The following is a 26,189-nucleotide window of genomic DNA, read 5'->3' on the forward strand; positions in this document are numbered from 1 at the left end:
AGTTCAGTGATAATGAACGCCATACTAATTTCCAAATTGTACACAAGAAACCAAAATTAAAATAATACAAGACTAAGAAAGGCCCGACAGGCACAAAAATGTGGCGGGATAAAAATACCAGAGGGACAGTCAAAATGCTGACAAAAATTTCTGAATTAACAGTAACCAGTAGAAAAAGAGAAAATCAATGTAAAAACTTTATATCTATAGGATTCACTCCTTCGTTTCAGTTTAGAGAACAAGAAAGTTCAACAGCTGCATTTGGTTTCAGAATAGAAGCTTTAAGAGTAAGTATTATATTTATAGAAATATGTTTTGTTTGTACTTGACCAAATCTGTCACTTGAGACTAATGTTTTTAGTTAGTTGAAGGGGGTCTCATTGGGGGTTTCCGATCCCAGATCCCGCTTACTGTTTTGTCAGATTCCTGTATCCCCCTTACACTATGTACGTAAGCAATTTTCATTTTTTTGTCATTTCCCAGGTCCCGCTAAACCTCATTTCCTGTTTTCACGACCCAATAATTTGACTTTCATGTGTCATGTGTCATGCTTACAAAAAATCAGCAATCCAGTGTCACGCTAAGACCCCAATGAGACCCACTTTGAAGAATTTGGATATACATGTAAGAAGATGTGATAGGGGTGCCAATGTGTTAAGCCAATCAGAAATTAGTAAAGGCCATGGTGGCCTTATTTTAGGATGAATAAGCTTCAACCAAAGTAAATATATTCAGAAAGAACATTGGATAAAACAAATCTGCCAAATTTAATTTGGATCTGTTCTGTGATTTTCTGTAAAAAGCTAAAATTGGTCAAGTAATGGCAAAAACTCTCATTGCACTTTTAAACCCCACCTAGGATAGTAGAGAGGGCATTATGTTTTTGGTCTGTGCATTGGTTTCTTTTGTTTGTTCGTCCTTCAGTCCCTCTTTATATTTAAGTTTTTGGACAAGGTAGTTTTTAATGAATTTGAAGTCCAATCAACTTGAAACTTAGTACACATGTTCCCTATGATATGATCTTTAGAATTTTTACCCCAATTTCACAGCCAACTGAACATAGAAAATTATATTGTGTCTGGGGCATCTGCATAGTATTTTACTGTAATTTCAGAAATTATTGCGAGGTTTTTATTATTGCCAATAATGAGACTGAGTTGAATACGCAATAATTAAAACTTGCATTTTGTAATATTTTAACTGAGTTAAGCATGACTTTTCTCAAAATTGTAAAAAAAAATAGAATCGCATTAATGTGTAAAATGACAAAATCGCAATATTAAATGCACGCAATAATTTCTGAATTTACAGTACTATGAACACATTCTTGTTCTTTCTCTGTTAAAAAGTTAAAAGGACAATGTTTCAATCTGTTCTGTTCATGTGATAAACAAACAGATGACTGGTACCAAGTGATGGCAAATGCCCATTAGGCATTCCCCCTCCTGGGATCAAAAGTTGCAAGGCCATAATGTTGGGAATTGACATATACAAGACCCATTGTGTGTTCTGTTGTTCACAAGCTTACACTACTATCAAAGGCTATGTTGTAATGAAATGGAAATTATAATGGATGAATTTCTAGGGGCTGACAGTTTCAAGGACCTTTGTTTGTTCTGTTGTTCACAAGCTTATACTCCTATTAAAGGCTATGTTGTAATAAAATGGGAATTATAATGGATGAATTTCTAGGGGCTGACAGTTTCAGAGACGGATTTAGGGGGGGGGGGGGGGGGGGGGGCGCCCCCCCCCTTTTTGGGAAAAAATTTGGTTGCTTATATAGGGAATCACTGAAGCGTGACTGGAGCGGCCCCCTCTTAAGTCAGTCAGTGGGCCCCCACTTATGAAAATTTCTAGATTCGCCACTGAGTTTCAAGGACCTATGTTTGTTCTGTTGTTCACAAGCTTATACTCCTATCAAAGGCTATGTTGTAATGAAATGGGAATTATAATGGATGAATTTCTAGGTGCTGACAGTTTTAAGGACCTATGTTTGTTCTGTTGTTCACAAGCTTGCACCCCTATGTTAAAGGCTATTGACTTTTATGATGGAAGAATTTCTAGATGCTGACAGTAACGTGTTGTCAGAACAGTGTGTTCCTTATTCACAATCTACACTCCCATGTCTGTTATATTATGTGATATTATAAATTACCTTGACATTGACCTTTTTATGAAAACAAGGAGGTATGGTAATATTGAGACCTATATCAACCCTAGAACCTTCAATGATACTGATGAGTAACAACTGAACTTACCAACATTTACATATGTAACTTTTATTTTTGTTCTTTTCATTCAAGTATATATCTTTAAATTAGCAAGTGTTCAAAATTTTAATTTATCCTTATTATATTGATGGTTTTAATGTTTACTTTTAACTGATCTGATTGTTTTTATGTTAAGTGGTTTTCAATGCTTATGCTCGATATAAATATTATAAATAATGATAGTAATAATAAATAATTAGGTATTCATGGATATATAGAAAAGTACCAGATATCATGAAAGATAATAAAACTCCTAATAGTTGCCATATTATTAGTAATCAATAAAAACACCTATCAAAGGTGATAATTTGGTTCTGATTACGATTAGATCATTGTCTTCTCTATACTGAATATAACAGACTTACTGCCGATATTTCCAGTCAACAAATGAATTACTTACGTCAAGGCTTTTCATTGCTACAAATAAGTGTTAAATACTATGTTAATAAAAACAAAATATCAAAACACTTATTACTTTCATTATCTATTAATTAGGTTTATTGTATTATAACATATAATATGTTTGTTTAGTTTTATTTTTTTTTATTTATAGTGGATTGTGAAACAAGTTTTGCAACTTATATTAATCCCTTTCCACTTTGCGTGTGTGAGTGCTGCCTTGTAGCGGCATTAGCCTACTCTTTTTCGAAATCAACAAGGATGTTTTTTACGTGCAAAGGATATGGCTCTCTGTTAACAAGGGTCAGCCATTTATCATCCCCTTCCGATGGACTAACATCGTTTCCTCAAGAATGGTGTGAAGGGAGAGCCCAAAATTCAGTCCCTGAAATTTTCATCCTGGAATGGGAATCGAACCAGGAACCTTTATGTTAATTGTTCGATGCACTTTTTTCAAGGTCTATAATATGTGTACATCAGTAAACTACTGTTGGTTAAATGTATATATTATATAGTATATAGATTTTCTTGCTGTGTTGAAGATCCATTGGTGGCCTTGGACTGGTTACTGCTCTATGGTCACTGAGGTTGTTGTCTCTTTGACACATTCCTCATTTCTATTCTCAGTTTTATACTTGTGTATTTATTAGGTAGCTGTGACACATTCCCCGTTTCCATTCTCAGTTTTATACTTGTGTATTTATTAGGTAGCTGTGACACATTCCTCATTTCTATTCTCAGTTTTATACTTGTGTATTTATTAGGTAGCTGTGACACATTCCTCATTTCTATTCTCAGTTTTATACTTGTGTATTTATTAGGTAGCTGTGACACATTCCCCGTTTCCATTCTCAGTTTTATACTTGTGTATTTATTAGGTAGCTGTGACACATTCCCATTTCTATTCTCAGTTTTATACTTGTGTATTTATAGGTAGCTGGAGAATCGTCATTTCTATTCTCAGTTTTATACTTGTGTATATATAGGTAGCTGGAGAATCATCATTTCTCTTCTCAGTTTTATACTTGTGTATTTATAGGTAGCTGGAGAATCGTCATTTCTCTTCTCAGTTTTATACTTGTGTATTTGTAGGTAGCTGGAGAACCACCAGAGACAAACTTAAAGAAAATTAAAACAAAAGATCAGGTATGTATTTGTACTTACTTTTTTATGCCTCATTTATGGTCATTATGTTTTCAGATCTGTGTGTCCATTCGATCGTCTGTCTGTCCTGCTTCAGGTTAAAGTTTTTGTTAGAGGTAGTTTTTGATTGAAGTGGAAGTCCAATGAACTTGAAACTTAGTACACATGTTTTCTTTGACATTATCTTTCTAATTTTAATGCCAATTAAATAAGAGATTTTACTCCATTTTTACTGTCAACTGAAGATAGAAAATGATAGTGTCTATGGGGCATCCATGTCCTGGGGATACATTCTGGTTTGTTGTCTACATAACTAATATTAAGGGGGCTTGCAGGTCTAAATTTTTTTTTTCTATTATAAGATTTCTCTATATTTTTCTATAAATGAACTATATCTTATACAAAATAAAAAAATAAAATAAAAAAATGGGGTCACTGTTCATTTAAGCTCACAATCTGCCTCCGCAAGAAGCATGCATTTTTGATAATGTCCTATTTTTCTGTTGAACTAATATGAAAAATAGAGGTAATATGGAAATAAAAAAATAACTTAATTACAGAAATCGCTAAAATTTTACAATTATTTAGTTTATGTACAGCTCATTTGAAAACAATACTAAAAAAATAGGTCACCAATGTATTAAAAAAGATATTTAAATTTTATTGCAGAAAAGGGGCATTTTTGCAGCAAAGGGAGATAATTTGAAGCTTTTTCGATGATGTAAACATTTCAAAAGTCATCAAAGGCTAAACTGAATCGATTTTTATGGTTGATTTTTGTACCATATCATAAAGTAATAACTAATAGGGTAATAAATAAAATTTGTAATGAAAAACTAATGTGAAATTATTTGCTGAAATTTTTGTACCCGCGAGCTTCCTTAACAAGTTCAATACCAATACCAAGTATACATATCACATGTAATTTCTGATTATAGTAAGAAAACCAGGACGAGTTCAAATATTCAAAGATTTTGAAAACTTTACCCCTTATAATCAGCATGACTTTATGAGATCATAATACAAATACTAAAAAATCAGTATAGGTACTTGAATTCTAGTACTGTATAAAATGAAGATTACTAAATTATCTAAAATAGTACACATTAAAGGATTTATGTAATAATAGTACTTAGTATGGCATTCAACGATGAGCAAAACCATTACCATATAGTCGACTACAAAAGGCATAAAATCTGAAACAATTTAAACAAATAAAACAATTGCTTTATTTATGACAAAACAATAATTGAAAAACAATTATCTCAGACAGCAACAGACATCAGACTTGGACGCAAAGGTTCATGGTAGGTGCATAAAGAATTTGTCTAAACACACTCACCAGGGGCAGATTGCAATTAAGAAGAAATTATTTCAAAACCAATCATTAGGCCCGAGAACACAGTTATTTCGTAGTGCATTTCTTTTAGACAATAAATTCAAATTAAAAAAATCGCACCTGCTCTTTCTCAAAAAGATTTTTACAGTGTAGTGTACTACCAGTGAGACAAATAATATCAAAATTATAGAAACTTCTACCAGCTCTAGCTCAAAATATTGACAATTCTGTGTTAAGGGGGTGTAAAATTCAGTTTGACAGCTTCAGACGTGCTAAAATTTGACCTTTTAGAACTGGACCAATTTACTTCTTAACATAAAGATTCAGCACCCAATTTTTTTGACATGTAATTACATCCCCCTACTTAATATTTCATGCATTTGATATCAAAAAATAAATTGGGAAAGTGTATCAAATAAGACATGCAAGTTATACACTGTTTACACTAGGGACTATATTCGTAGACGACGAAAACCAAAGGACGATAACTGTGTCCTTGGACCATTAAGAACTAGCTAGATTTTTACCTGAAATGAAGGCATGTTTATCAATTACTATTTTTTATAGGTACAACAGATTTTTAAGAAGTTTCTTAAAGGGAAATCCACAGTACGATGTAATTTATGTGAAAGACTCAGAACTATCAGGCAGACGTTTGAAATCTCAAAATTCTTTATGTCACGTGAGGTAAGATATCTAAAAATAGAATCAAATATGTAATTAATTCAAAGTTCAATTTAGAAAAAAAATATTGCAAGAAATAAACATTTCATTATTTATATTGCCTAAACTAGAATGATCAGAAGTCTAATTCAATTCATTACAATTAGGGAATGACTGTAATATTTTTTCTTTCTATGAAGAAATTAAATAACATTAAAAATGTGGTGCACACTGAAAAACCATAGGTACAGGTTATTTTAAAGTGTTCACCACATTTTTTATGCTATTTCTAATAGACAGAAAAAAAATTTAGTCATTTCTTATAATTTAATTCTAAATTCCATTTTAACACGTAGTATTCCATGAAAAAACTTTCTTGACGACACGGTCACATGACAAAATTATGTCTATGAGCTGATAATAGAAGCAACGTCAGCCAATCAGACGATGCGTTGCGTTACATTCAAAATTAATTTATTTGACAATGAAGCCAAAGTATGCCTTCCGAAAAATATTTATTTCTTTGAATAGTGAATAGATAATCTTATTACAGTAAAGTCTTAACAGTTACACTGCTATAACTTGAACCATTTAACCAATAATATATCATTATCAAATTTATATATTCTATTACTGATGACAAAATGTAGGTCAAGTTTAATATTAATGATTTTCACTTTAAATTGTCCAGAAGTTATGGTCAATAATCGATCAGAAAATAGCCACAGAATGTGTTGGGTCAAACACACCTAAAAGCACCTTCATTTAAAAAAAAACAGTTTGCTGTTCATTTTGCACCTCATTTCTTTTTATATTTATTTTTTTAAAACAGGACAAACCATTTTCACCTTTGAAATGTTCATACTGAAAACGCATGCGTTGATAAATCTATAAATAGTATTTTCTATTTTTAGATGTAAGGTAGTTCTTTCTTAATTATATTTGATTAGATCGATATGTAGTATTTTCTATTTTTAGATGATAGGGAGTTCTTTCTTAATTATATTTGATAAGATCGATATGTAGTATTTTCTATTTTTAGATGATTGGCAGTTCTGTCTTGGTTATATTTGATTAGATCTATATTTAGTATTTTCTATTTTTAGATGATAGGTAGTTCTTTCTTAATTATATTTGATAAGATCGATATGTAGTATTTTCTATTTTTAGATGATTGGCAGTTCTGTCTTGGTTATATTTGATAAAATCTATATTTAGTATTTTCTATTTTTAGATGATTGGCAGTTCCGTCTTGGTTATATTTGATGGAAACAATGCAAGTGGGGCGTGGCTTATTGACTTTACAAAAACTATGTTGATGACCGATATAACACTGACTCACCGAGAGCCATGGACCCTAGGGAATCATGAAGACGGCTATTTATTTGGATTAGATAATCTCATTCAGGTAAGGGTCTTTTTTGGAACCTTCATGCTAGGTTCACACTTAATTCAAATTTGATTCGCAAAATAACTTGAATTAGTTTAATTTGCATCGAAACGTTTAACGCCTAAATGTTAATTCAAAATTGAATTGCAATGTGTGTCAAATTCCCTTTATTGTCCAAACGACGTTTACTTTTAATTCGTATTAACAAAAAACACATTTCTTATGCGACTTGGATAATTTGAATTAGCCAATTCCAATCAATTCAAATTAAAAAAGAAGAATGTGTGAACCTGGTTAGCAATATGGATTCGCATTGGATATGAATTAATAATATTTAAAATTGTTGGTGCTTTGAACTGAAATGTAAGCATTTATTGAAACCCACATTATTATTTTTAGGTCTCCCAGTCATTCAATTTAACCAAAGTATGGTCCATACATATAGTTGTACTGTTCTGTTATTTCTTTCAGTTCTTTGATAACCCAGATATAGACGAGGTTCCTGGTTCACAGCCTTCATCCAGTAACCAGGAGGTACCAGTAGAAGATGGAACTTGAACAGGAAGTTAATGTTGCCACCGGTAACAAGGATGAGATAACTTTGCTCATTTTAAAACATTCCAATGTTTTATTCTTTCTGCAAATCCGACAGATGCATGTGTTCAGATCAGAAATCCATGGTTTTCATTATTTATAAAACAATCTGATAGAACTACTGCAAACCAACTTATTTTTGCGCATACTTTATTTTGTGTCAAGTGTCTCATTGGGGTCTAAGCGTGACGCTGGATTTGACAATGTTTTGTAAGCATGACACGTGAAAGTCAAATTGTTGTGCCATGAAAAAATGAGGTCTAGCGGAACGCTGGAAATAACAAAAAAATGAGAATTACTTACGTACATAGTGTAAGCAGGATACAGGAATCTGACAAAACAATAAACAGAAGCTGGGATCAGAACCCCCTAATGAGGCACCCTGTTAAGCCCTTTCTATCCCTTTTTCCTGCCATTTAATTTCCTGATTTCCAAATTTACTTGATCTAAGTTTTACATATTCACAATGATTTATATTCATGTTATTTTTCTACTCGTGAAAATAAATCACTCGAGAAAATAAGTTGGTTTACAGTATACTATTAACTAATCATTATATATATATAAACGCTCATATGTTTGAAAAGGATTTTTTTATGGATTGTGCTTTGATAGTGGTGTTGAGTGAGATTGAATATACCAAATTATTCCAAGGGAGATAACTGTATTTCTGTCTAATTTTATTTTTAGTTTGTAACAAGAATATGTGAAATTGTTGAGTTTATTTCTCATTTGATACATATTTTGAACAATTTGTGGGAATAATTGAATGGTAAATTGTATGAAAAATTTATATAAAATAACAAGAACTATAAAACTTTATACCAGAAGGATATTTAAACTTTGAGGTTTTGAAATCAGCAAGAAATATAAGGGTTGCTAGAATTGAATAATGCATAGCCTCAGAAATATATGGGTAATGAAATAATAAAAACTGAAAATGTGAGATATGAAGATGAAGTGATTTTATTGAATAGCATTTGATTATCTCCCTTATATAGAAATTTCTATGTGAAAATGATTTTGAAAAATAACCTATTTACTCATTTACAAAATATTGACAGTTTTTCATCTATTAGACATTTTCATATAAAGTCCCTTGTCAACAATTTATTGTAAACTGTAAAACACAATATCATTCAGTTTGCTTTTTTGCTGTGGTCTTTTTGATCTGGAAATATTAAATTGCACAATGTTTAACAAATATGAGTCATTATATACATCAAGTTTGAAAAACACCAATAAAAACCAGGTTAATGGACAACTAATAGAAGATTACATTTGTAATTCAAATAATTGCACTAAATGTGTAGGTATCTTTAACATCATTGGGTCTAAGGTAGAGATTTTCCACATCTTATTATATTATAATGTTTGCTGTTTTTGTCTAACTTATATTATTCTTAGGGACGACATCAAAAGTTCAATGTAGGATAAAAAACTTAATTCACATAGTTTTTTCACTGACCCCACCCCCACCCCCCCTTCTTAACTTTATTTGGGAAAAATTGATTTACCAATAGGGATATATGTAAAATTTGATTTTAGATATTACAAAACTTGCAGAATTTCAACCACCCCCCTTCCCCCCAAACTATTTGATTTAAGTTTTTTATCCTACATCAATCTTTTGATATCGTCCCTTATTGGCTGAACCGGGTAAATATGTACAGGAGATTAAACTCTAGTCTAGAGTTTATTTTATTGAAGGATCAACCAGTTACAGAAAGTCATTTTAAATTCATAGGGCAAAATAAATTTTGATTTATATTAAGGTGGTACCTAACACTACAGGGAGATAACTCTGTAAAGTCAGCTAAATGTTTTAATTACGTTGGGTTGTAAAAGGAATATTAAGCTTCTCAATGAACAAAATATTTTTTTGTCAAACTGCTATATAACCACTGTATTTTTTTCTGATTCAACGGTTGGTTCAATTTTTTTTGAAACTTTTATATATTTTTGTCAAATGTTCAAAGTAAATACTTTGTCAAAATTTTAAGAAATTAAACGAGCCAAATTAATTTTAGTTAATGTGTTGGGTACCACCTTACTTGGTAATTATGTTACTATTTTATGTATACACTAGTCATTTTACATACAGGGTTTTGATTTACACAACTTTGATATTTATGTACACATGAGCATGAATACAGATTGTTTCTTCTTAAAGTATTAATTTTATGTATCATATTTTTTAGCTGTCAAGTTTTTTTTATTTTTATTTCCAAATAGTAGTTGATTTGGTTTTGGGATCCCCTTACTGGTACCTTTGAGGGCTATTCCATTCCAATGGATAAGGGTCAGTAGGAAGTAGTTGATTTGGTTTTGGAATCCCCTTACTGGTACCTTTTAGTGGCTATTCCATTCCAAAGGATACGGGACAGTAGGGAGTAATGTATTTGGTTTGGAATCCCCTTACTGGTACCTTTGAGGGCTATTCCATTCCAATGTATAAGAGACAGAAGGGAGTAGTTGATTTGATTTTGGAATCCCCTTACTGGTACCTTTTAGTGGCTATTCCATTCCAATGGATAAGGGACAGTAGGGAGTAATTTAAAAAAAAATACTCACATCCATCATGAGTCATTTAGCTACATAAAATGGACAAAATATTATAATTGGCCAACAACAATATGAAAAAAAAAAATGTTTGCTTCCTTCCTCCCACACTCAATGGTATAACATCACAAAGGTGTTTCCCATTTTGACAGAAGCATTTGAATTCATTAGATTACCACACCTGCCAATTTTTTCAAAATGCCCATGGGGGTTTTGCGTGCAAGATGGCTGTCATAGACCTAAAAAACCTTAAAGGGGGCCTTTAAATACATTTTAATGTTGTTTTTTGGCTTCTTCATACTTTAATAAGACTAATGTCATTGTAAAATTAATTGTTTTGTTTTAAATTGTTGACAAAATTGCTATTTCAAAATTTCAATTTGGAAGCAAATAGTGACAGTTGGCAGGTATGGATTACCTGTTAAAAATATATTTAATGAATGATTATATGAAAAAAGCTCATTTATCCACTTTTTTTTTAATGTTATCTTTTTTATAATTTATATTATTTAAGAATAAAAGGATATTTTTTTTTTATTTTTTCAGTTGTTAGTAGGTTACTCATTTAAATGAGTTAAAGGAAGAAATATTCATGTGGCTTTAAGTATACAGATAAAATTTACTAATTACAATGTAATATGCAATTTTTAGTATTTTTATTGCATTTTGTCATAGGACATGGCATTATTTTAAGGTAAGTCTTAGAAATAAGAGCTGTCAATCACAATTTTAAAGTAAAAGGTGTCATTCACAAGACACTTTAAATTCTAGAATTAAGAAAAAAAACATTTCATAAACAAATTCATCAAGGATATATATAATGAAATCTGGCTATTTGCATTCAAAAGTTCTTAAATATTTGAAGTTAAAGTTGTTTAAATTATCAGGATTAAGAAAATTAAAGAATGTGAGGCATGGTATTTTTGATTTTTTTCTCTTTATTTTCTAAAAAAAGATGCATTGCATTCTCAATGTTTCAGATCAAAGGTTAAGGATATTTCAGTTATTAGAAATGTTGTCAGAGGCTTGATTTAGGTACCATAACCTTAGATTCAACAGGGGAAAATATGGTATTGTTTCAATGATATTAGGATTAAAATTTCAGCTTCATGCAGTTTTAGTTTGATGACAAGGAAGAGTCAGAGCTTTGTTTTGTTTGACAAGGAAGAGTCAGAGCTTTGTTTTGTTTGACAGGGAAGAGTCAGAACTTTGTTTTGTTTGACAAGGAAGAGTCAAAGCTTTGTTTTGTTTGAATTCTTATCACAAGAAAAGTTTTAGATTTGTTTTGTTTCCATTCTAAAGCTTTACGTGTAATATTAAAAAAAAAACCTAGTTTTTTTGTAATTTTATAATGTGACAATAACGCCTTATTTTTTAAGAAGAGCATTACAGTGATATTATATGTGTAACGCCAGTATTTTGGTTTTGTTGTACAATAAATGAAAACACACCAAATGTTATTTTTATTTTCTAATGTTTTTATGTTGTCATGGTTATACATTTTTATCTGTATTCAAACAATGTGAGTTTGCTGCATTTGAAACAGTTCTCTGCTTTGGTGGTACATATAAAAGCTGTACGAAAAAAGTAAAATAAAAAATAAATAAAAATTCAAAAAGGAAAGTCCTTAATCAAATGGTCAAATGGCAAAAACTCAAACATTTCAAACAGCGGATAGCAACTGTCATATTCCTTTGAAAACATGCTGAGCAATGAAAGCTAAAGGGGACTGAAAATGATTGGCCAAATATGGTTATCAATGCCTGATGAATATTAATGGGAATACTAGTTCGATTATGACACCAGAATGTACATAATGGGAATATTCTCCTGTCTGATGCTTAGTGTACTTATCCTAGGATACCAAAGGGACAGTCAAACTCATAAATCTAAAACAAACTGACAACGCCATGGCTAAAAATGAAAAAGACAAACAGAAAAACAATAGTACACATGACACAACATAGAAAACTAAAGAAAAAACAACACGAACCCCAACAAAAACTAGGGGTGATCTCAGGTGCTCCGGAAGGGTAAGCAGATCCTGCTCCACATTTGGCACCCGTCGTGTTGCTTATGTTATGACCTTCGAATTGAAAAACAATTGTATCTTGATTCGTGTATGTATTACATATATTTACCAGAACTTTGTCAGTGACTTGATACGGTCACCTTTACCATACATTAACCAGAGCTTTGTCAGTGACTTGATACAGGCACCTTTGCCATACATTAACCAGAGCTTTGTCAGTGACTTGATACGGTCACCTTTACCATACATTAACCAGAGTTTTGTCAGTGACTTGATACGGTCACCTTTACCATACATTTACCAGAGCTTAGTCAGTGACTTGATACGGTCACCTTTACCATACATTAACCAGAGCTTTGTCAGTGACTTGATACGGTCACCTTTACCATACATTAACCAGAGCTTTGTCAGTGACTTGATACGGTCACCTTTACCATACATTTACCAGAGCTTAGTCAGTGACTTGATACGGTCACCTTTACCATACATTAACCAGAGCTTTGTCAGTGACTTGATACGGTCACCTTTACCATACATTAACCAGAGCTTTGTCAGTGACTTGTTACGGACACCTTTACCATACATTAACCAGAGCTTTGTCAGTGACTTGGTACGGACACCTTTACCATACATTTACCAGAGCTTTGTCAGTGACTTGATACGGTCACCTTTGCCATACATTCACCAGAGCTTTGTCAGTGACTTGATACGGGCACCTTTGCCATACATTAACCAGAGCTTTGTCAGTGACTTGATACGGGCACCTTTGCCATACATTCACCAGAGCTTTGTCAGTGACTTGATACGGACACCTTTACCATACATTAACCAGAGCTTTGTCAGTGACTTGATACGGTCACCTTTGCCATACATTCACCACAGCTTTGTCAGTGACTTGATACGGGCACCTTTGCCATACATTAACCAGAGCTTTGTCAGTGACTTGGTACGGACACCTTTACCATACATTTATCAGAGCTTTGTCAGTGACTTGATACGGGCACCTTTGCCATACATTAACCAGAGCTTTGTCAGTGACTTGATACGGACACCTTTACCATACATTTATCAGAGCTTTGTCAGTGACTTGATACGGTCACCTTTACCATACATTTATCAGAGCTTTGTCAGTGACTTGATACGGGCACCTTTACCATACATTAACCAGAGCTTTGTCAGTGACTTGGTACGGTCACCTTTACCATACATTGACCAGAGCTTTGTCAGTGACTTGATACGGACACCTTTACCATACATTTATCAGAGCTTTGTCAGTGACTTGATACGGGCACCTTTACCATACATTAACCAGAGCTTTGTCAGTGACTTGATACGGTCACCTTTACCATACATTCACCAGAGCTTTGTCAGTGACTTGATACGGACACCTTTACCATACATTTATCAGAGCTTTGTCAGTGACTTGTTACGGACACCTTTACCATACATTTACCAGAGCTTTGTCAGTGACTTGATACGGACACCTTTACCATACATTTATCAGAGCTTTGTCAGTGACTTGATACGGTCACCTTTACCATACATTTATCAGAGCTTTGTCAGTGACTTGATACGGTCACCTTTACCATACATTAACCAGAGTTTTGTCAGTGACTTGATACGGTCACCTTTACCATACATTTACCAGAGCTTTGTCAGTGACTTGATACGGACACCTTTACCATACATTTACCAGAGCTTTGTCAGTGACTTGATACGGTCACCTTTACCATACATTAACCAGAGCTTTGTCAGTGACTTGATACGGACACCTTTACCATACATTCACCAGAGCTTTGTCAGTGACTTGATACGCACACCTTTACCATACATTCACCAGAGCTTTGTCAGTGACTTGATACGGTCACCTTTACCATACATTAACCAGAGCTTTGTCAGTGACTTGATACGGTCACCTTTGCCATACATTCACCAGAGCTTTGTCAGTGACTTGATACGGTCACCTTTGCCATACATTCACCAGAGCTTTGTCAGTGACTTGATACGGGCACCTTTGCCATACATTAACCAGAGCTTTGTCAGTGACTTGGTACGGACACCTTTACCATACATTTATCAGAGCTTTGTCAGTGACTTGATACGGTCACCTTTACCATACATTAACCAGAGCTTTGTCAGTGACTTGATACGGACACCTTTACCATACATTTATCAGAGCTTTGTCAGTGACTTGATACGGACACCTTTACCATACATTAACCAGAGCTTTGTCAGTGATTTGATACGGGCACCTTTACCATACATTAACCAGAGCTTTGTCAGTGACTTGATACGGGCACCTTTGCCATACATTCACCAGAGCTTTGTCAGTGAATTGATACGGTCACCTTTACCATACATTAACCAGAGCTTTGTCAGTGACTTGATACGGGCACCTTTGCCATACATTCACCAGAGCTTTGTCAGTGACTTGATACGGGCACCTTTACCATACATTAACCAGAACTTTGTCAGTGATTTGATACGGACACCTTTACCATACATTAACCAGAGTTTTGTCAGTGATTTGATACGGACACCTTTACCATACATTAACCAGAGCTTTGTCAGTGACTTGATACGGGCACCTTTACCATACATTAACCAGAGTTTTGTCAGTGACTTGATACGGTCACCTTTACCATACATTTACCAGAGCTTTGTCAGTGACTTGATACGGTCACCTTTACCATACATTTACCAGAGCTTTGTCAGTGACTTGATACAGGCACCTTTGCCATACATTCACCAGAGCTTTGTCAGTGACTTGTTACGGACACCTTTACCATACATTTACCAGAGCTTTGTCAGTGACTTGATACGGTCACCTTTACCATACATTAACCAGAGCTTTGTCAGTGATTTGATACGGGCACCTTTACCATACATTTACCAGAGCTTTGTCAGTGACTTGATACGGGCACCTTTACCATACATTAACCAGAGTTTTGTCAGTGATTTGATACGGACACCTTTACCATACATTAACCAGAGCTTTGTCAGTGACTTGATACGGGCACCTTTACCATACATTAACCAGAGCTTTGTCAGTGACTTGTTACGGACACCTTTACCATACATTTACCAGAGCTTTGTCAGTGACTTGTTACGGACACCTTTTCCATACATTTATCAGAGCTTTGTCAGTGATTTGATACGGGCACCTTTACCATACATTAACCAGAGCTTTGTCAGTGACTTGATACGGTCACCTTTACCATACATTAACCAGAGCTTTGTCAGTGACTTGATACGGTCACCTTTACCATACATTCACCAGAGCTTTGTCAGTGACTTGATACGGACACCTTTACCATACATTTATCAGAGCTTTGTCAGTGACTTGTTACGGACACCTTTACCATACATTTACCAGAGCTTTGTCAGTGACTTGATACGGACACCTTTACCATACATTTATCAGAGCTTTGTCAGTGACTTGATACGGTCACCTTTACCATACATTTATCAGAGCTTTGTCAGTGACTTGATACGGACACCTTTACCATACATTTACCAGAGCTTTGTCAGTGACTTGATACGGGCACCTTTACCATACATTAACCAGAGCTTTGTCAGTGACTTGATACGGTCACCTTTACCATACATTAACCAGAGCTTTGTCAGTGACTTGATACGGACACCTTTACCATACATTCACCAGAGCTTTGTCAGTGACTTGATACGCACACCTTTACCATACATTCACCAGAGCTTTGTCAGTGACTTGATACGGTCACCTTTACCATACATTAACCAGAGCTTTGTCAGTGACTTGATACGGTCACCTTTGCCATACATTCACCAGAGCTTTGTCAGTGACTTGATACGGGCACCTTTGCCATACATTAACCAGAGCTTTGTCAGTGACTTGGTACGGACACCTTTACCATACATTTATCAGAGCTTTGTCAGTGACTTGATACGGACACCTTTACCATACATTAACCAGAGCTTTGTCAGTGACTTGATACGGTCACCTTTACCATACATTTATCAGAGCTTTGTCAGTGACTTGATACGGACACCTTTACCATACATTAACCAGAGCTTTGTCAGTGACTTGATACGGGCACCTTTACCATACATTAACCAGAACTTTGTCAGTGACTTGGTACGGACACCTTTACCATACATTAACCAGAGCTTTGTCAGTGACTTGATACGGGCACCTTTACCATACATTCACCAGAGCTTTGTCAGTGACTTGATACGGTCACCTTTACCATACATTAACCAGAGCTTTGTCAGTGACTTGATACGGTCACCTTTGCCATACATTCACCAGAGCTTTGTCAGTGACTTGATACGGGCACCTTTGCCATACATTAACCAGAGCTTTGTCAGTGACTTGGTACGGACACCTTTACCATACATTTATCAGAGCTTTGTCAGTGACTTGATACGGACACCTTTACCATACATTAACCAGAGCTTTGTCAGTGACTTGATACGGTCACCTTTACCATACATTTATCAGAGCTTTGTCAGTGACTTGATACGGACACCTTTACCATACATTAACCAGAGCTTTGTCAGTGACTTGATACGGGCACCTTTACCATACATTAACCAGAACTTTGTCAGTGACTTGGTACGGACACCTTTACCATACATTAACCAGAGCTTTGTCAGTGACTTGATACGGGCACCTTTACCATACATTAACCAGAACTTTGTCAGTGACTTGGTACGGACACCTTTACCATACATTAACCAGAGCTTTGTCAGTGATTTGATACGTGCACCTTTACCATACATTTACCAGAGCTTTGTCAGTGACTTGATACGGGCACCTTTACCATACATTAACCAGAGTTTTGTCAGTGATTTGATACGGACACCTTTACCATACATTAACCAGAGCTTTGTCAGTGACTTGATACGGGCACCTTTACCATACATTAACCAGAGTTTTGTCAGTGACTTGATACGGTCACCTTTACCATACATTTACCAGAGCTTTGTCAGTGACTTGATACGGTCACCTTTACCATACATTTACCAGAGCTTTGTCAGTGACTTGATACAGGCACCTTTGCCATACATTCACCAGAGCTTTGTCAGTGACTTGTTACGGACACCTTTACCATACATTTACCAGAGCTTTGTCAGTGACTTGATACGGTCACCTTTACCATACATTAACCAGAGCTTTGTCAGTGATTTGATACGGGCACCTTTACCATACATTTACCAGAGCTTTGTCAGTGACTTGATACGGGCACCTTTACCATACATTAACCAGAGTTTTGTCAGTGATTTGATACGGACACCTTTACCATACATTAACCAGAGCTTTGTCAGTGACTTGATACGGGCACCTTTACCATACATTAACCAGAGTTTTGTCAGTGACTTGATACGGTCACCTTTACCATACATTTACCAGAGCTTTGTCAGTGACTTGATACGGTCACCTTTACCATACATTTACCAGAGCTTTGTCAGTGACTTGATACAGGCACCTTTGCCATACATTCACCAGAGCTTTGTCAGTGACTTGTTACGGACACCTTTACCATACATTTACCAGAGCTTTGTCAGTGACTTGATACGGTCACCTTTACCATACATTAACCAGAGCTTTGTCAGTGACTTGTTACGGACACCTTTACCATACATTTACCAGAGCTTTGTCAGTGATTTGATACGGGCACCTTTACCATAAAATTGAGAATGGAAATGGGGAATGTGTCAAAGAGACAACAACCCGACCAAAATAAAAAAACACAACAGCAGAAGGTCACCAACAGGTCTTCAATGTAGCGAGAAATTCCCTCACCCGGAGGCGTCCTTCAGCTGGCCCCTAAACAAATATATACTAGTTCAGTGATAATGAACGCCATACTAATTTCCAAATTGTACACAAGAAACTAAAATTTAAATAATACAAGACTAACAAAGGCCAGAGGCTCCTGACTTGGGACAGGCGCAAAAATGCGGCGGGGTTAAACATGTTTGTGAGATCTCAACCCTCCCCCTATACCTCTAACCAGTGTAGAAAAGTAAAAGCATAACAATACGCACATTAAAATTCAGTTCAAGAGAAGTCCGAGTCTGATGTCAGAAGATGTAACCAAAGAAAATAAACAAAATGACAATAATACATAAATAACAACAGACTACTAGCAGTTAACTGACATGCCAGCTCCAGACTTCAATTAAACTGACTGAAAGATTATGATTTCATCATATGAACATCAGGCACAATCCTTCCCGTAAGGGGTTTAGTATCATACCATCATAACATATATGAGAAGAACATAACCCGTGTCATGCCAACAACTGTTTTTAGAATAAATGTGTTTAGTTCCGACGCAAAGACCTTATCAGTGACTCAATATTAACGCCAAAATATGCAATCTTTAATGACTTGACAACAGTATCGTAATTATATCCCTTCTTAATAAGTCTATTCAAAGGTTTTGTAAGTTTATGAGGTGAATACTGACACCTTTGTGCTTTATAAAGAATATTTCCATAAAAAATTGGATGTGAAATACCTGAACGTATAAAAAGTCTGCATGTTGAGCTATATTTACGAATGATGTCTTTATACCGATGATAAAATTTAGTAAATGTTTTGACTAGTTTGTGATATCGAAAACCTTGGTGTAATAATTTTTCAGTAATACATAAATTTCTCTCGTTAAAATCTAAAACATTGTTACATACACGAGCGAATCGTACAAGTTGAGATATATAAACACCGTAAGATGGTGACAAGGGAACGTCACCATCTAAAAACGGATAATTAACGATAGGAAATGAAAAATCATCCCTTTTATCATAAATTTTAGTATTCAGCTTTCCGTTAGTGATATAGATATCAAGATCGAGGAAAGGGCAGTGGTCATTGTTAGTATTAGTTTTATTTAAAGTGAGTTCACCAGGATAAATTTCATTAATATACATACTGAAGTCGTCATTATTGAGAGCCAAAATATCATCCAAATATCTAAAAGTATTATTAAATTTGTTTATCAGATGTTGTTTTGATGGGTCTTTGCTTATTTTTGTCATAAATTGTAACTCGTAACAATACAAAAAGAGGTCCGCAATAAGTGGTGCACAGTTAGTCCCCATTGGAATTCCGATAATCTGACGATATACGGAATCCCCAAAGCGAACAAAAATGTTATCTAGTAAAAATTCAAGGGCATATATAGTATCAAAGCATGTCCAATTAACATAGTTTTTTTGTTTATTGCTACTAAAAAATGACCTAAAAGAGTTTGAACATATATATTCACATTCTGATTTTTTGAATGCCCATTTAATTAGATGTGTGAATTTTTTCTTAATGAGAATGTGAGGCAATGTGGTATACAGGGTAGAAAAATCAAAACTTTGAACAGATTCAAAATCACCAATATAAGCATGCAATTTATCAAGTACTTCCAACGAGTTCTTGACACTCCAAAAGTAATTTATTCCACTATTTTCGAAGGCCTTATTTGAACAATTTATTATAAGGTTTTTAATTGTACCAAGTGTGCTGGTAAGAATAATAGACAATTTAGTAGTTGAACAATGGCTTGAAGACGAAATAAATCTATATTTGTAAGGGGTTTTGTGTAGCTTCGGAAGCCAATACATAGTTGGAACTTTCATTGTATTTGGCTCTGCTTGTAAAGCGGTGGCTAAAAGTTTATGTTTGTTACAGATTTCGTTTTCTGAAAATGGAGTCAGTTGGTGAATTGGTGATTTCCTTTTTCAGAACCTCGATGTAAAATTTACGTCAAACAATAATAATATTATTAGCAGCATACATTTATCAGAGCTTTGTTAGTGACTCAATTAAGGTACTGCTACTATATATTTAACAGAACCTTGTCAGAGACTTAATGCATTCACCTTTACCATATATTTTCAGCTTTTTGATTCATGCATATCACACTAAGGTTAACCAGAACTTTTTCTTAGTGGCTTGATTCATGTACATTTAACATGTACCAGTATTAAGGTGGCTCGTGGGTACAAAAATTTTAGCAAAAAATTAAACCTTTATTTTTTCATTACAAATTTTATTTATTACACTATTAGTTGTTACTTCATGATATGGTACAAAAAAACAACCCAAAACAAATATTTGGTTTGGCCCCAGATGACTTTTAAAATTGAAAAAGCTCCAAATTATCTCCCTTTGGTGCAAAAATGCCATTTTTTGCCTTAACTTTGAAATATCTTTTTTAACTCATCGGTGACCTATATTTTTTATTATTGTTTTCAAATAAGCTGTACATAAACTAAATAATTGTAAAATTTAAGTGATTTCTTATATTAGGTTATTTTTTTATTTAGATATTTCCTCTTTTTCTCCTATTAGTTCAACAGAAAAAAGTACATTAACAAAAACGTATGCTTCTTCCAGAGGCAGATTTTAGCTTAAATGAACGGTGACCCCATTTTTTTATTTCATTTTTCTTTTAAGTATATGATAAAGTTCATTTATGAAAAAATATAGCGAAATCCTATATTAGGAAAAAAAATCATTTATATCCAGGAGCCCCATTAAACCAGGTCTTTGTCAGTGGCTTGGTTCAGTCACCTTTGCCGTATATTTACCAGAATTTTGCCAGTGTCTTATAACAGACACCTTTACCGTATTCTTATACTAAAACTTTACCAGTGCAACCTCTTTTATCTTCTTTTGTATGAAGTTTAAAGATCCACACTATGACGGAAATTTCGACTCATCACAGTAGCAAGTTTGAATATATCACATTTGTTTCCCATTCGTTGTGTTTTGACTTTGCCATTTGCTTAGAGAATTTCCGTTTAGAATTTTCTTCAGATTTCGGTATTTTTTGTTTGGACTTTAAATATGCTTCCTTAAGTAATGGAAAAGATAAAACTACAATGTCGAACTGCAGAGGGAATCTCCCTATTTCTGAATATATTTTGCCCTTTTCCAACACCAGGTAAATCTTTACAAAATGTAATATTATATAGTATTTCCGAAAGAAGGCTTTGTTCTTCTTTGTTACATATCTGTTTGTTTCTATAGTGATTTAGATTATAATACAATGTTAATTGCTGTACCCATATTTTATACATTGTTACCTTTCATGTCTGTTTGTTTTGTTCACGCATCGTTGTCAATCATAATGGAATTTGATGTTACTCTAGATCTTATACAAGTGAGAGGTTTAGCTAGCTATGAAACAATTAAGGTTTAATCCACCATTTGCTCATAAGAAAATGCCTGTACCAGGTAAGGAATATTACAGTTGTTATTCATTCGTTTGATGTGTTTGAGCTTTTGGTTTTGCCATTTGATTAGGTACTTGCCATTATGATCATGAATCTTACTCGAAGCTCAATATTTTTGTGATTTTACTTTTTGATAAGCCTAATCTCCTAATGTAGTCTGATTTTTTTTAAGGTTCTGATCCATGTTAAAGAAAAGGCATCTCCTTTTTTATATAAAGTTGTTCCTAAATTATTACAATGGTGATTGCATTAGTGAATGTGTCATTAAATACGAAGTTTGCTTGATCATGCAATGAATTGTATATCTAAAAGATTTGACCACAGTTGATATGCCTGTTTACTTTGTTGGATATGGTTATGAGCCTGTATAAGTTTTATTGGGATTAAGGTTTTTATCGAATAGTCCGTTTCTGTGTATGTTGGTGTTTGATTTTTTGGCAGCTAGTTCAGTTTTTCTGCTGTTCGATTGTTTTCCGATCTGTTCCCTTTATAGATTCGGTCAAGTTTGGTTTGTGACCCGAATTGATTATCGTTTAATCGATTAATTACTTTTGAACAGCGACATGATACTGTTGCCTTTATTTTACAACAGTTTTACCTGTATACAAGGGTTTTTAAACTTGAGCACCACACCACACTGTAAATATCTGTAAATATTTTAAAACCATATATCCCCAAGTGGGAGTGTTCCGATATATAACGGAGGAAACTACCTGAACAGAACAACAATCGTACAGTAGAAACTAACTCGGTCGAGTTTCCTTTAAAGTCGTTTTGCTATGGTTGAGAAAATTGTCATATCAGCATACAAGTGTAATGATAATATGTTATTCGTGTCGTAATGTATAATATAAAAAAGAAGATGTGGTATGATTGCCAATGAGACAACTATCCACAAAAGACCAAAATGACACAAACATTAACAACTATAGGTCACCGTACGGCCTTCAACAATGAGCAAAGCCCATACCGCATTGTCAGCTATAAAAGGCCCCGATAAGACAATGTAAAACAATTCAAACGGGAAAACCAACGGCCTCATCTATGTAAAAAAAATGAACGAAAAACAAATATGTAACACATAAACAAACAACAACCACCGAATTACATGCTCCTGACTTGGGGCAGATAAGTAAGCTTGTGACAAACAAAATACAAATTACATAAAACTTAACAACAATCGGATAAACAAGAATCCCTTTTACTCAGTTGCATTAACCAAAAGGTACATGCTCTTTTTTATTGTTGAAAATTTGTTGAAATATTTTTTGAAAGTCAAACTTGTAAAGTCAGTATTTTAAGATGGACCAGGTCAAACAAATTGTTGTTTATAAATAAACAATTTTTTGCACCATAAAAAGGAATGGGATTCGTCATCTACATCATTGATAAAGCAAATGGTACATAGTCTAAGAATATATATAAGTATACTATCATGTAGAAACCAAGCATTGTGAATATATCTTTATTCTACATGAAAAGTCAATTTTGAGCTTAAACAATAATAGCATAGAATAGAGCATTACAGATCAGAACTCAAAGACGGAGGAAAACACAATGACAAAACGATGCGAAAATAATTTACATTGTTTTATTATCGAACTTTGAAGGATGAATAATGAAGTACGTAACGTACAAACCCGATAATAGTACACAGTCACGTGACCTGTCGGATTGTGGAAGGCGATGCCGAGTGTCGCTAGTTCTCTGCACGTTAAAGTACTTACTACCCTTTTTCTGTGGGTACAATATCGACGTATTTTGAAGGGCACATTTTCTGTATGTATGATTATCCTTCTTATTTTCCGGTGATATTCTGAAATGCTGTCGTCCATCTCGGGCGAAAAAAAATTTGCAATGCTACTTATGTTAATTATTGTATAGTGTTTCTAGTACATATATGCATACCCCGGTACGATAAACAAGGAACAATCAATCAACAATGAGAGAACACGTTTGTACGAATGATAAGTTCCATATCGATTTAATTGAAATTTAATCTTGGATTTTTGACAAAACGTCTCCCACCAGACCTTAAATTCATTTTGGCATTTTGTCGAAACATTTGTTCCATGTTAAGCCTTTTCAATTGTTGTCTTTTTAAATGTAATGAACCGCCTATTTGTGGATCAAATTGGTGTCTAACTTGCCCAACCGGATTTAACCCATAGCATTGTGTATTCCAGATTCTACGTAACTCGAAAGGTAAAAATTCATGTGTAGTAACGAGCCAGTCGCTTTTTAACCAGCAAGGATTTCCACGAACGTGAACTGAATTAAATCCGTAAAGATTGATAACTTTCGCTTTTAGTTTAGTCATACATAAAGCGACATAAATGTCTTCCAGTGGAAAATAGGGAGTATCCTTAGAAACATTAACAATTGACTTCATCACTTGAGTATCCATCACGTACGCTGTACCGGAACAAAATGGCGGATATATACCATATGGGTAGCTGCGCCATGGAATATAATACTTGTTCTCTGGGTCACGGATGGGTGATTCTCCGCGATGACAATTCCCGCCAATTGCACCCTTGAGTGCACCATGTAGAAGGACACTGGTCAAAGCTTTCTTATTGAGCCACATATCGTCATCTATTTTCAAAACATACGACGCTTGAGGGCAAGCGGTCATAATCCATTTGAAGGAGGATATTGTTTTAAATGTTAAATTTTTGTATGAATCAATGAAGTCAAACTGGACAATATCTTTGTGTTCGTCGATTTCTTCTAGCAGCTCTTTTTTGTGGTCTGAATTGGCTTTTCTGGCTACAACAAACGTATATCGGATTGAAGTCTTAATATCGGACAACCATGTTTCACGTATAACTTTCCTTCGTTCAATATTGGACGGATTTGAGAATATCAGAATTGCAAGCAATACTTTATCATGTTGTCTGCAAATGTCTGGTTCTATTAGCGGTTCTAATTCTGAAATTTGTGTTAGCAAAGATTTTCCTGTTCCATTTGAAAGTCCAAGAACATTTAAATTACGTTTGTTCAACATTTTCATTTTTTCATCTTGTAATCCAAGACGGCCATCATTAGACAAGTTCTCTATGAATTCACCCGCTTTGTTGTTATTCATTTCTACTTTCCGTAATCCAGTCCTGTCCAATAGATTTATAACTGGTCCCGGGACGTAAATAACAACAGTATTACCGTACCAGTACAATATTAACATGTTTATTATTCCTGACAATATCATAACTCCAGCAAAGCAAACAAGTGAAATTTTAAAATTTCGATGCATAATTGTTACATATGTTATAGTCAATGTGATTATTTACAACACAAACTTTGAATTAATTACATAAGTATAGATACAGTCTAATCATTATTGTATGTCTAGTGACAACAATGATAATATTTATCAAATATTTTATCAAGGGTTAATATCCACTTTATAACCCAATTATCTCATACTTCGAAATAAAACCATGTTGAATTAAGAATGTTTTTTTTATAAAATAATGTGAATTTTGTTTAGAAAGATGATATATGAGACACATGCTTGGACATCATTCCCCTTTATTTAGGTTAAAGTCCCCTGCTACCATTGGGACATTTGGGATTATAGCTCTTCATCTTTTATATAAGCTTTGGATTTCAAATATTATGGCCACGAGCATCACTGAAGAGATATGTATTGTCGAAATGCGCATCTGGTGCAAGAAAATTGGTACCGTTAATTTTATTGAGTATAGGAGGAAACTAAAAAAGGAAGGGATGGCAAAAGTCAAAAAAGGTTTAATAATGTATGAGTAAGTTCCTTTTTATCTACAATGTTTAATGCCAAAAATTGGTGTGACGTGACAAATAAACTCATCATAGATACCAGGATTAAAATTTTATATTACGCCAGACTCATCATTGATGCTCGAAGCAAACAAATGTTTAAAAGGCCAAATAAAGGTACGAAAATGATGAGCATTAAGGACAAAAAATGCATGAAAAATTTAAATATTGAATGCTGCTCCACCCTCTCTACTTTTCCTCGGTTTTTTTTCTTTTTGAACTCTTAATTCATACTTTTATTTTGAACTATGATAATTGGGATTTAAAGTGGATATTAATCCCTTATACACTATTTGAACAATATTATTATTGTTGTCACTAGACACAAATAAAGACAACAGAAGTATACCGCTGAATAAGAGAAATCAAATTCGGGTTACAAAATAAAACTGATTGAAACACATCAAATATAAGAGGATAACAATAGGAGCACAAAAGTGCAACAAAAATCAAAACAATGCAACACGCACAGAAACGGACTATATTATAACAATTGCCATTTTCCTGACTAGGTGCAGGACATTTTAAGAACAATTGGTGGGTTGGACCTGGTTTTGGGGTACTGATTAATTTAGAACTTCTACATATTAATGCATCTCTTGCAATACCTATAATGCAATGGTTGTGCTGTAGTCACAATTGATATAATATAATACATCAAAATTTTTAAAAATTCGCTTGCTTGCTTTAGTGGAGTTATGATATTGTCAGGAATAGCGTCACTGATGAGTCTTATGTAGACGAAACGCGCGTTTGGCGTATTAAATTATAATCATG

The 26,189-nt window shown here is 34.1% G+C and overlaps 3 protein-coding genes across 6 annotated transcripts in view; 2 read left to right on the top strand and 1 right to left on the bottom strand.

Annotated features, from left to right (window-relative positions):
* LOC134694013 (inositol-trisphosphate 3-kinase homolog) overlaps nucleotides 1–11,815 on the top strand; it is a 76,331-nt gene extending 64,516 nt beyond the window's left edge. For 3 of the 4 annotated variants that reach the window (XM_063555012.1, XM_063555013.1, XM_063555010.1), the window contains 5 exons: nucleotides 231–287; nucleotides 3,762–3,815; nucleotides 5,719–5,838; nucleotides 7,049–7,222; nucleotides 7,676–11,815. In XM_063555012.1, the coding sequence (XP_063411082.1) occupies nucleotides 231–287; nucleotides 3,762–3,815; nucleotides 5,719–5,838; nucleotides 7,049–7,222; nucleotides 7,676–7,762 (492 nt within the window). In that variant the 3' untranslated portion in view covers nucleotides 7,763–11,815. Of the gene's footprint in view, nucleotides 1–230; nucleotides 288–3,761; nucleotides 3,816–5,718; nucleotides 5,839–6,856; nucleotides 6,908–7,048; nucleotides 7,223–7,675 lie in introns of those variants that run through there. The other variant, XM_063555011.1, reaches the window with a different exon arrangement.
* A 626-nt stretch (nucleotides 11,816–12,441) lies between these two features.
* On the top strand, nucleotides 12,442–18,063 carry LOC134694494 (mucin-4-like). The gene has a single exon (XM_063555507.1). The coding sequence runs from the start codon at nucleotides 12,442–12,444 to the stop codon at nucleotides 18,061–18,063; it is 5,622 nt and encodes a 1,873-aa protein (XP_063411577.1).
* Nucleotides 18,064–23,173: 5,110 nt separating this feature from the next.
* Nucleotides 23,174–24,901, bottom strand: LOC134694956 (beta-1,3-galactosyltransferase 5-like). The gene has a single exon (XM_063556077.1). The coding sequence runs from the start codon at nucleotides 24,865–24,867 to the stop codon at nucleotides 23,596–23,598; it is 1,272 nt and encodes a 423-aa protein (XP_063412147.1). The 5' UTR covers nucleotides 24,868–24,901; the 3' UTR covers nucleotides 23,174–23,595.
* Between the last annotated feature and the right edge of the window lie 1,288 nt (nucleotides 24,902–26,189).

This window comes from Mytilus trossulus, chromosome 13 (assembly GCF_036588685.1).
Source record: "Mytilus trossulus isolate FHL-02 chromosome 13, PNRI_Mtr1.1.1.hap1, whole genome shotgun sequence".
NCBI classification, from domain to species: Eukaryota; Metazoa; Mollusca; class Bivalvia; order Mytilida; family Mytilidae; genus Mytilus; species Mytilus trossulus.

What these genes read in the sequence shown, in the direction of transcription:
- LOC134694956 (XM_063556077.1), bottom strand. Translation starts at nt 24,867, where the DNA reads ATGCATCGAAATTTTAAAATTTCACTTGTTTGCTTTGCTGGAGTTATG.
- LOC134694494 (XM_063555507.1), top strand. Translation starts at nt 12,442, where the DNA reads ATGACCTTCGAATTGAAAAACAATTGTATCTTGATTCGTGTATGTATT.